General features: G+C 41.4%; 1 protein-coding gene across 6 annotated transcripts in view; it reads left to right on the top strand.

Moving 5' to 3' along the window:
• The window catches only part of cyth1b (cytohesin 1b), a 68,042-nt gene extending 56,700 nt beyond the window's left edge, over positions 1-11,342 (top strand). For 3 of the 6 annotated variants that reach the window (XM_058992397.1, XM_058992396.1, XM_058992399.1), the window contains exons 8-13: positions 60-208; positions 787-899; positions 7,160-7,238; positions 7,790-7,861; positions 8,481-8,635; positions 9,033-11,342. In XM_058992397.1, coding sequence (XP_058848380.1) covers positions 60-208; positions 787-899; positions 7,160-7,238; positions 7,790-7,861; positions 8,481-8,635; positions 9,033-9,111 — 647 coding nt within the window. In that variant the 3' untranslated portion in view covers positions 9,112-11,342. Of the gene's footprint in view, positions 1-59; positions 209-786; positions 900-2,146; positions 2,623-7,159; positions 7,239-7,789; positions 7,862-8,480; positions 8,640-9,032 lie in introns of those variants that run through there. The other 3 variants (XM_058992394.1, XM_058992395.1, XM_058992398.1) reach the window with 3 other exon arrangements.
• The last annotated feature ends 944 nt before the right edge of the window (positions 11,343-12,286 follow it).

The raw sequence follows: 12,286 nt of genomic DNA, 5'->3' as shown, positions 1-12,286 counted from the left end.
AGATGGCAATATGTTTGTTAGCTTTGCGTTGTTAACCCTTTCCTCCCTGTGTCTCTCAGATACCTGCTACGTGCTCTCCTTCGCAATCATCATGCTCAACACCAGCCTGCACAACCCCAATGTGAAGGACAAGCCCCCGGTGGAGCGCTTCATCGCCATGAACCGGGGCATCAACGATGGAGGGGACCTGCCAGAGGACCTGCTCCGGGTCAGTGCCCACTGCTGGCAGACCAAGGGATCACCTCAGCCATCTCCCCTAGTCAGGGATTGCAGTGTTCAGTTCCTGTTTAGTGTTCCCCTGCCATAACACACTCCCGCTGTAACACCTGGATTATGTATTTTTCAATCCAATCTACCCAATCTGTTGAGACGCAACTGCATTTAAATTTTTTTTTTCTATTTGCTCGTTTTGCTGCATGAACAGGTTTTTTCCCTCAGGAAAAATGGTAAATTGTGCACTAGAGAGTTCTTTCTATTTTCAGAACTCACTTGTAAAGTTAGTTGTCAGCTGCTAAGGCATATCATGAATAAACTTGGCAGGTCTTGGAGAAATATATACAGACAGATAATTGAATGTTTAGCTGCGTGCATACTGTACGTGTGAGATGAGGTTTTAGGCATGTGTGATCGTGCTGAATCTTGGAGTGCATAAGAGATACAAGGCTGGAATGGGAATCTGCCTCTAGCTCACCGTTCTTGTAAATTGATTTTTCTTCTGCGACAGTTCTGTCTTAACTCTCTCTCTGTCTCTCTCTCTCGCTCTCTCTCCTCCCTTCTGTTGTGCAGAATCTGTACGACAGCATTAAGAACGAACCCTTTAAAATCCCAGAGGACGATGGGAACGACCTGACACACACCTTCTTCAACCCCGACCGAGAGGGCTGGCTCCTCAAGCTCGGTAAGTAACGTGCCTTGCTTCTGAAAGAAATACATGCAGAACAACAAAAGGGCTTTTATGTGTTTTATATTAAATAAGTGACATCATGTATACTTTTAATATAGCCAGTGTTCTATTAGTAATTTCAGCCTAGCAGTGTATTTAATGAAATAGATGACTCTTAAGTGTCTTGTCCAGTTTATTAACTAAAATATAAACCTATCAAAATGTAAGGCTACCATCACTAATAATGCCCTAGATGTATGCATCATGTCCTGGTATCTATTCGGATTTAGCTGATTTTCTTATGTCCCCTGTTCCCTTTAGGAGATTCTAGATTTCTTGTAAACCTGAGCTATGAGAACCCCCTATATATATTAAAATGCTGTTCTATGGGTCTAGATTAATACTGAAGTCCATCACGCTGGGTATGCCAGCTATGATAGAAATTCTCTATCTGGAGAGTAGTCCTGTGGTCAGAGCTTGGCCCTACCATCTCCTGCCATGGTTTCCATACCCATGTTTCTTTTATTTAGATGCAGACATCCTCATGTTTTCCAGTGTCAATGTAATAAAGTACATTTCTTTTAGTTTTACTGTGAGGCTAGATTATTCAGAACCAGTCCTGTGTATTCTGGTTGATCCAGCTGTATCCCAGTTCTGTGCAGAGTCTGTGATTCGCTTCCTTGGTGTGGATTAAAAAATAAAAAAAATCGAGGGATCTCATTCAATGACAAGCCCTTGTGTCTGAAAAACGTTTTGCTTTTCTCCAGTTACACAGTGGCTAAAAGAGGCAACTTTTTAGAATATAGAATGTAACGGGCATTCCGTCTGGGGTCCAGCCAGCGTTTAGCCACTGTGCCGCTGGGTTTTCCTCCCACTGGGTCTAGAAGAAGCGATATGCAATTTGTTAAAAAGTACGGCAATCTTTTTTTGAAACATTTAAAGTACAGTAAGTGTGTGACAATTCCAAAGCACTACTGTAGGGTATACAGCTGAGCCAAATACCACATAAAGAAAGAGATGCACAAGATAATTGACAGGACGAAGCACAATAAAAAAGTTAATTGTTATGTGTAGCGTGTGTGTGGTTTTTGTTGTTTGTTTTGATACTACAATGCCTACTTTATAAAATATTGCATACCACATTCTAATACCAAAAAGCAGAGTATGATTTCTTTGATTTAATTTTTTTTCTTTTCTTCCTCATTTGTTTATTTCCATGATTTTGGCTGTTCTCTTACTCCCTCCCCCCCCCCCATCCTTCAGGAGGTATGTACACCTGCTATTCCCTAGCCCATAGCTCTGCTCCTGGGTGCTTTGGTGATCAGCCATGCTTTTGTTTGTTTATTTATTTATTTTTTTACTTATTTAATTATGATTTATTTTAATTCCAGTTTAATTTTGTTTTAAGCTGGTAGATGTCCACATGCTGCTTGTGTCTGTTTCGGGGCTTGTAGTAGCTCTGGGTGGGCGCCCAGCTGCTCGGTGTTGCTTGTGCCTAGTGGAGAATTAGTCCTCCCTGTTGCTGTGATGGTGACTCTGTGGGTCCCTGTAGGATGCTGCACTATTCCTTTTCAAAAGCCTTGTGCCCCGAACTCCAATCCTGCCATTACCGCTGCCTCAAACAAAAGGAGAGGCCAGTGAGTCATCAGGTCTTATACTAATTTTCGTTTCTTTGTTATTCTTTTTTTCTCGGTCGTTTTCCTCCATTCATTCATTAATTCATTCATTCATTCATTCATTTTTTTATATATATATATATATATATATAATCTATTTGGTTCTAATCTGCCCATGTTTTTTACTTTGTTTTTTGTACCAGTTAAACTTGTTTTTTCTTCATTGGGCATGCTTTTATTTATTTTATTTATTTATTTATTTATTTTATTTTATTTTAAACCATAGCCAAGCTTTGCCGTTTCAAAAAATAACATACTTGTCTCTTGATAAGGAATACTGCAGCCCTACCAAATTGGCTAAAGCTGTGCTATATTGATTGCAAAAATTAACTGAAATGACAGCTTGACTGGGTATGGTACTGGACTGTTGGGGAATCGGAGGGCTAGCGCTGGATGTGGTTCCGAAACCAGAAGGAGAAGCAGCTGAATCCCACCTGAAGGATCAGGACGGTGTTGAGGACAGGGGAGGGAGGAATCGGGGGTTCAGCTTACACAAACATTTGCAGGGTACATTGGATATTGGACTGCATGTTTTACTTTTGCAATGCAGTTCTTCATTAGTGATTTTTTTGTTCTCTGAATCATCTAATCAGTTACCAGTTGGTTGTCTGATTTAAGACCACTGAGACAAATGTGTGAATACAGCAGCGAAAATGTATTTAAAAAAACAGACACTATTTTTAACCAAACAAATACAAGTTAACAATTCAGACAGATGATTGGTTAATGCACTGTTCAAATGTGATCATCCACATCACTAACCAAACCAGGTATTAATGAATTATTTGTTCTATTGAAATTTTCTGTCTAGCTTTCTGTGAAGAAATTCATGCTTTTTATTTATTTATTTATTTATTCATTCATTCTTGTCCTGAAATTCCCTGGGCAGCCTGTGATCCACACCAGTCCAGTAACCCTGCTGCTTGATTTTAGATTGAAGTGATGATCTTTAACCCTTTTCATCCCGATCCTGACTCCACTCAATCTGCTGGAAATGAAAGTATCATCTTGTTGGGTTGTCTATGTCTTGAATTTTCAGTTTCTGGATTGAGTGCAGGTAAAAGGTGAGGGCTCGAGGGGTGGGTACAGTATTTGAAATTCCTCAAGCTTGACACCCATAACCAGAGAAGCAACTTTGTTGTCTCAACTAGGCGGCTAATCGTGACTCTACAGGGCTGAAAATAAGACTTGTATTCTTGTTAAGCACTGAGGCGTTCCATTCCAGAGGTTTTTACAATGAGCTGTCTCCGCCACACCCAAGTCTATAGTGGTGAATAAGGCTCATCTGCGACAGTTGTGTCTTTAGAGTGCAGATCTGCTTCACAGAGTCTTGCTCTGACCTGAGTAGCCCCTGCAGCTGTGTGATTAAGTTGATGAACTAAGCCTCTCCATGTCATTGAAGTTCATAGCAGTCATCAGGAGGCTTCATAACGATGCCTGTTTTGTGAATTGCGTTGTAGAAAAGCCCCTGGGGGTTTCTCAGCCGAGTACAGTTAATTTCTGAGGGAGCCCACATGCTCCCTGCTCGGATCTGAGCGGCAGTAACAATCTCACACTTTTATAATCCCCAGAGATTAGAGCCATTCTGGGCACCACTGATCCCCCCTCTGCCTTTTCTAAACCTTGGCCACTCAACATTAGCGTTAATATTTTAACGGAAAAATTGATTGCACGCTGGGATTTAAAAAAAAAAAAAGTTTGTTTATAGCTGCATTACTGTGTATTCCTGGGCAACTGCTGGCTGTCTGAGGAAGTCTAACGTGACAATACAGTCTGAGCACTACTCTAAATTATTGATGCAGCACTTTACATTGCAAAAGTGTTTTTATAGCACAAGTGAGGTAGATCGCTCATTCCAGCAGATCTGTGCTGAGGATCAAGCCATGTTAGCACCAAGCCTAGATCATTGAAATATGAGCCCATCAGTGCTTCCTCTCTGTCGCATATGGAGCTGAAATACGTCTTGTTATCTCTGCTACAGAAAGCTTCCTGTTTTCACTGAACCCATTTATAGACAAAATTAGGTTTTATTTTAATTGTGATGCTTATCATTATTTAAAAAAAAATTGCTCCTTTTAAATCCACTCTCCTCTGAAGTAGCCAGCTTGCTTGAGCCTTTATTAATCCAGCATTAAAAAAACAGATCTTAAACTCACACTGTCTCTTCAGAGGGATTTCAAAGTATTTGTTTCAGATAAAAAAAAAATATAATATGAAAAAATAGGTTGTTATAAATTTTTTTTTTAAAGCTTGTCAGGCTCCTTTCTGTGAGTGTACCGGGGATATCGCACAACCATTTGAGGCGCAAGGGCCAAAACAAAAGGACTATACAAAACACTCACGGACATAAATAATACAGGACGAAGGGCACAGCACAGAACACTCCCCGCATACCTCAAACACCAACATTACTTCTGGCACACCGACTCCTTTCTCACCTGTGTTCACCCCACTTATACACCTGTGGCCACGTGTTTTTACAGGGAGGATTTTAACTGCCTCCCTGTCACCACTGTTCCACACACACACAAACCCAAACCCACATCCCTGTGCTCACATACCAATATACATTAACTCCCCCGTGATACATAAGCCAAACTATACAAAATAAACCAAACATACACCCAGGGGCGGGGGTACCCCATCACAGGGTTAGTTAACAGTTTAGCAGTGTGACATTGTTGTAAGATTTAATTCTGTGCAATGCAGCAGTTAAGGGAATATGACTTGAAACTTAACCACTGCGGATGTGCTCCTGTCTGTGCGAAGGCAGTGGAGCGGCTTCCAACAAGATTAGGAAATGTGAAAAACGATGCTGCGTACAACATGACGTGAACTAGGACAGGAAATTAGCACAGCCAGTCACAGCAAGAGCATCGCTTTGCGGCTCGCAAAGGGAACACTGGGCGTCGGACAAGGAGATTGAAGTGGAAGATTGCAGACAGACAGCCCCTGCTCCGGGTGGCTTATCTGCTGTTGGGTTGTGCAGCTTGAACATGCTTGATAGGACCCAACTTTCCGGTGAGGCAGCGTTTTTAACTGGAGGAAGCCTTCAGTTCTCAGCCACTTAACCACCTCCACGGGGGCTGTAAACTGCAGGAGTTGGCTGCTGATGGGATTGAGTCCTTCTGTTTGTCTGGCGCAGGCAAGTGCTTTGGTTTCCCAATAGAAGGCGGCATGTGTAAATATTTCAAAAGGAATTGATCCTGGCAGTTTAGCAGGGAATCTATAACGAGGTAGTGTCGCTGAACACAGAACTAAGCCTAGTAGTCGGCATGTGTCTCATTTGGCTTGTTTTGAGATATGCATGCTAAATGTTATGTCATTTCCATACAAGTTTGGCAAAATTGTATAAACAAGATTCTGTTTTGATTAAATGTAAAAGCTCCTGTGGCATATACCGTTGTATTCCTCATGAGTGCAAAACTGTGGATCTTTAAGTGTGAGGGCCCATTTTTGTTTTTAAAGGGCAAAACATCAGTCACCAATGACAAAAGTAAATTGACTTCTTCAACTGTAAGGGCTATGCAGTGTGTGTTTTTCAGCTCAGACGTGTGCTAAAAATCTTCTCCCCTTGAGATGAAACATCTCTCTTCAAAGGGGGCTCTGGGAGGCAGCCAAGGCAGTAGTGTATTCAATAAAACATGCTGAAATGAATATGCAAGAACAATAACTTGCAGATATGTATTTGATCAGGCAGCACATGCTGTGCAAAGTTTTCAAAAATTACTTTGACATGGAAACAGGTTAAAAAGTGGAGTTAGCTGGTGACTAGCATTCGGAAGCCTCGCAGTATACAAAAACCTTTTTAAAACCCTGTGTTTAATAAAAAAAAAGTTCAACAAATTGACCTGCAGATCGCCATTGGGTAGTGGAAATGTAGTGTTGACCATGTGAGTCCTCAAAGAACCGTTTATCAAAGCACACATTTTTTCTGTGCTGCTGAAGGTAGTTTATTTTCTGGGATCATGAACGCCGTTCCGTTGAGTTTCCAATGAATAAATTTAGTGGCTGATCTCTGAGTTTAGTGAACGTAAACTACAGCTTGAACATGTTTAACCTTGACTCTATCTGTCCCAGTTTGGATTTTATTTTTGGGTTTAATATGTTTTGTCTCATCTAGTGAAATTTGGAGCGAGGGACAAAGCTTTGGTTTGCGTGTTCGTTTTGTTTTTTTCTTTTGTTATTTTGCCAGTGTTTTGTCAAGTGATACTTCATTTTCTGTGCCTGAACAGGCTGCTGGTGACTGATTTTTTTAAAAGAAACTAAAAACAATAATTGGGTCTTTTTTTGCTTGTGGGATGGCATGCGGTGGATTGGGCTGTTAACAAAAATAAGCTAACAGTGATTTGGGTTGTGTAGCAGATGGGATTGATGGATGTCACGACAAACAGGCTGACGGGAAGAAGCCCCGAGACGTTTTTAATCGCAAAGCAAACCTTCAGACCATCCGCTGTGTGTTTTGTGTGGCAGCTTTCATCCGTCTGTTTGTCTATCTGTCCGTCCGCCTGTCTGTCTCCCCCATGCTGCTCTGTGCTGAGCTCTGCTGCGCTTGGTTTCCATGGAAACGGCTCTGCTGACACTTCTGATTCTCTCCACTAGGTGGCCGTGTAAAGACTTGGAAGAGACGGTGGTTCATTCTCACAGACAACTGCCTTTATTACTTTGAGTACACCACAGTGAGTACAGGCTGGCACCTGCCAAGGAAGCCTCTGCTTCATTTCTAATGCTGCCTTGCACCCTGCGGCCGGGCGTATAGTGTGTGCCATATATCACGTTAATACATGTTTCTGACTGTGTTGACTTTCACCCCACGTCGATCAATTGCTGATAATGATAGCCTCAAAGTTGTACTACAGTGCGGACTTCGGGGTCAGTTATCACAGACTGACGCAAGGGGCAATGACTCGACCTGTATGACCAGGAAGCTGTCCTGCCAGGTCATCCTCACTCCTCTCTGCAGTGATACAGATTGTATTATTTAGATGCTCTATCGCTGGGTTCTTAGTGCACCAGTTATAATAAAAGGGTCAGCTTGCAGGGTAATATATTAGGACCCTTTAGTGGCTTGTTTCTATATTAGTATCGACTTTGAGGACCTCTGCAGTGCCTTGTGTTATGCATCACCCCAGCAGACCTGCAGCAGAGGATTATCTGTAAGACAGTCTCGTGATCAACTCTAAACTCACGGCAGTATTTCTTTTTCTTTTTATTTATTTTTTACTTGAAGGACAAAGAACCCAGAGGAATTATCCCCTTGGAAAACCTCAGCATTCGAGAAGTCGAGGACTCAAAAAAGCCAGTAAGATGATGTTTGTTTATTTATTTTTGTTTGGGCAGGTTACGGAATATGACAGCGATACCATAGTAATTATGAAGCAGTCTCTCTGCCTGTCACAGTGCTCCGACCAAGGGATAAAGCAGAGGAGCGGCTTGAATATCATGTAGTCAAAAGACCTGGCAGTGGTCTGAGTGACTATAGCAGAGATCCATTTCTTCTGACTGTAGACAAAACATTATCACACCAGGCTAATCTCTGGTAAAACCCTGGTTCACGAACATGAATATTAGTGGGCATCCACCTTTCTAAGCATATCTGTGATGATCAGTGGAAGGGTTAGTTTTTTTCCCATTCACTGTTATAAATGTATTTATTTCCCAATAACTTTTGTGTTTTGTTATCATCCCATGTCTATGAATTATTTATGCAGGGTTACGCAGAGATAATAGGATGATTAGTTACAGCAGAGCACATTAATGGGAGCATTAAGCCAGAAGAGCAATAAACGTCAGCTGAGGCAATCGGACCGTGTTCTTTGTCTCTCTTGTATATGTCTGCTCCCAGACAAATAACTGCCTCCTTTCCGTCGCTGATGTCTGTGTCTGTGTGTGTGTGCGTGTGTGCATCTTATCTGTTCCAGAATTGCTTTGAGCTGTACATCCCAGACAACAAAGACCAGGTGATCAAAGCCTGCAAGACGGAGGCGGACGGCCGCGTGGTGGAGGGGAACCACACGTTCTACCGCATCTCAGCCGCTGCCACGGAGGAGAAGGACGAGTGGATCAAGTGCATCAAGTAAGGACTTGTGTGACACTCTGGCTTCATATTTCAATGATCCAAACGGTGGCAGATTTAAATACAACCATTCAATATTAATCCATCTGTGGACTTTCCTCTAGGGTGTTTTTTTAGACCTACTTATTTGCATTACTGCAGTGTGAGGTCTGCGATAAAGAAGGTCAGTTCATTCTGAGGGTGCGGTGATGTTTAAATTTGCCACTTCTTAGATATTTTATAATAGACTCCTGAAGTGTCTGTTTACTTTTAAGAAGTCTCTGTAAAATGGGTTTTGTAAGCGTGCTGCATGACTTTAGACAGTAGTAATATAAGTTTCCGTTGTGCTGTGCCTATTGGAATCTAAACACTTGCTCGGGAGCGCCTGGTTCTGAGTGTCTTTGTGGTTTGATTTCAGAGCTGCGATCAGCAGAGACCCCTTCTACGAGATGCTGGCAGCCAGGAAGAAGAAGGTCTCCTCCTTGAAGAGGCACTAGCTCGCCCCACCACATCTCCGCACTTCAGGGGGAATTGACATTGTGCTGACTGGCTGCTTGGCCAGCTGTGTGGACCCTCCTCTCAAATGGAGGGAGTGGCTTGTTCAAGGTTTTTGCATCACAGTTTCTCTTCAACTCAGCGGGTCTGAATGTGGCGTCTCAAGTGAAACTAACTTCCATTGCAAAAAATAAATAATAATAATAAAAAAAAAATCTAATCTAAGATTTTCTTCGTTCTGCATAAATATATATATAAATATTTACTACATGCACCTATTTTTTAAAGCTGCTGTACTTTTAGTTGTGCTTTTTCTGAAGGATTTGATCTCGCTGGCTGGAAGAATCGCTTCTGAATTTCTTTTAAAGCCCTCAGGAACTTGATTTTTGTTGTGTTTTTTTTTTCTTGTTTGTTTTCACGATGTTGGGGAAGTACTCTTACCTTCCCTCTCCTAATAGAGAATGAACTGTGTCTACAAAGACTGCGCCAAAAGGACAGTTTCATCCTGGATTGTGCATCAGAGGGAATGTGTTTTAAAGATGGGGGCAATACCTTGTTTCTAATATCTGTAAACATAGTTGCAGCTTCCAATGGCAGTACATTTAGAACATCAGCAATTGTATCACTTTACTTCCTGGCGCGAGGAAAGCGTTTCTTTCTAATACCTGACCCATTCTTCATTGAGAACGCCCATCTGAAAAAAACAGGTTCTCAAAAACATCACAAGGCTTGCTAGAACGTAGTTGCTAAAAATCATGCGTTCAAATGCAAAAGAGACACAGTGCTAGACAGAGAGGAGCTCAAAACTGATAGAGAAAAAACAATGACTGCATATAGAAACGGGTTGGGGTTTAGTCCCTGCAGATACTTTCCATGCAGTTAAGTAATAGAGGAATCGGGGACTGAGGCTCCTGCAGCTAGCTGGCAGATTCCTTTGGCTTTTCTGAGCCAAACCTTTGCCCTGTGAGACACCTACCATGCTGTCCCTGCCCACAGTAGTATCCACTGCCAGGGGTCTGTGACATCAGCGACAGCTTTCTGAGTGGTTTTGAATACATTTACACACAGCAGATGCATCCTGTAACATGGTATGTTAATCATGGCCAGTAATGGGTAAAAAGCAAGGTGTTCAAAAGCAGTCGTGTAAAAAAAAAAAAAAAAGTTCCAAACTTACTTGGATACCAGAGTTTACTGGCACACGTTCTCCCTTCGACAGCTTCTTGGTAACCCAGTCTTTGGTGCCACTCCTTAGCAAAGTGCATTGATTGTGCCACAATTTTAAAATGTGTACAACGCTTTAAATCGACGTCACTGCTGGCGATTACTGTTACCGGCATGTCGCGACTAATCTCCTTCGTTTGTGAACAAGTGGAGGGCTTCAGCGGTTTGACTTGAGCTGAAGGCACACAGCTGTGTTTCCAATGTGCTAAACTAGGGGCTGAACGATGCACTGACTGCAGTCAGTATGAGGTACACGAGAAGCAGGTTGATGTTTAATCAAATAAAACGAGTATTTAAGAGGGTGGGCTCAATTAGCCACACTATCGCTGCCATCATCCTCGTCTCTCGGTGACGATTCCTTTCAATGAGTGGGATTCTCATTGGTGCTCCACCAGCCGGGGTCTGACAGCGCACCCGAGTAGTCTCTGTACAGTCTCTTTGGACAGTGTGCTATGCCAGTGGGTAGCCCATAGGGAGATTGATTGTGGCCCAGTTAAGACGGGTGGTTACAACTTGCTATGTATGATGCCAGTTTTACAAGATTCAACTTTGGTAGCCAAGTTGACCAAGATTGTATTTCCTGTTAATTTAATAGAAAAAAAGTTGTTATTTTGATTTTTTTTTTTTTTTTTTTAAGTGAGATGTTCTAACTGGGTCAAATGTTAAGAAAACAAGAAGCCATTCTGATTTCGTTTTTAAATAACTTTAAATTTGACCTAATTACTCATTTTTCAATGCACTGGTTGTTAAAGAAAAATTTAATTAAAAAAAAATATCCTTAATGACTAAACAGTATTAGTCTATTTATCAGAGTTGTGTATATACTTAAATGTATAGTTTCTTTTTTTGTTGTTTATTTTGTATTGTTCAATTTTTGTTTATAGCGGTATAAAAAAAAAGAAATTCTGTGTGCCAGTTTTTTCGTTTGTTATTTGATTTCAGACTTCTGCCAATACCATTTAATCTAGCACTGAAAAACTGGAGAAAATAAAGAAAAAACTTGCCCTAATGAGTGATGCTTTTTTTGGTATTTTGTTCTCTCAAAACTGGAAAAAAATATTATGCTTACTTAGAGTTTGTATAGGTAAAGAGTCACTTACAATAGGACATTGATTTAACATCTCATCCGCAGGATGGAGCACAGTGACTTGCTCACAGTGAGTCAGTCAGTCAGTGGCAGAGGTGGGATTTGAACCGGTGACCTTCTGGTTACAAGCCCTGGACTTTAACCACTGGACCACACTACCTCCTTAACTAGCCCATTAGAAGCAAGATTTTTCAAAGCCGTATTAAAATTAAACATTTGCTTAAACGATACACAACACTTCCTAACATCAGACTGCATTATAGCTGTAGGTTTCCACAATGCATTCCTCTCTGTATCAAACAAGACACATTTCAACAGAACGTTTGATCCCAGTGTGTGTTCTCTCAGTCTGGTTTCAATCGGACAAATACCATTCATTGCATTTTACCTGCCCTGCCGCTGCTTGTGTTCCTCGGTCCTCCCAAGAGAAAGAAGAAGTCAGAAGACCAGCCCATCGGATGACTGTGAAGAGCCTGTGCCTGGAACGTGACTACAAAATGCAGGTCTGTCTCCCTCTAGTAGTCAATATTTGAACTTGAATGTTGTGTTCTCTGCCACCCGTTGTCTTGGTTACTTTATTTATTTATTTATTTATTGCATTTATATAGCGCAAAAGTATCGCAAAGCTCTGTACAATACACAGCAGAAAAACAGCAAACCACAATACATTTGTATAGCGTGTCACACATACAACTGCCACAGTCAGACCATTTAAATAACAGTATACACATAAAAATACAAACCCGGCAATTTTAAAGTTACATTAAAACCCACTAAGATAAGAAAGACATTTTATGAAAGTGCGTTTTTAGTCTTGGCTTGACAACTATAACGGTCCCGGCTTCCCTGACAAACGAAGGCAGAGCATT

Source organism: Acipenser ruthenus, chromosome 19, assembly GCF_902713425.1.
Source record: "Acipenser ruthenus chromosome 19, fAciRut3.2 maternal haplotype, whole genome shotgun sequence".
Lineage (NCBI taxonomy): Eukaryota > Metazoa > Chordata > Actinopteri > Acipenseriformes > Acipenseridae > Acipenser > Acipenser ruthenus.
This window is presented reverse-complemented; position numbering and strand designations above follow the sequence as displayed.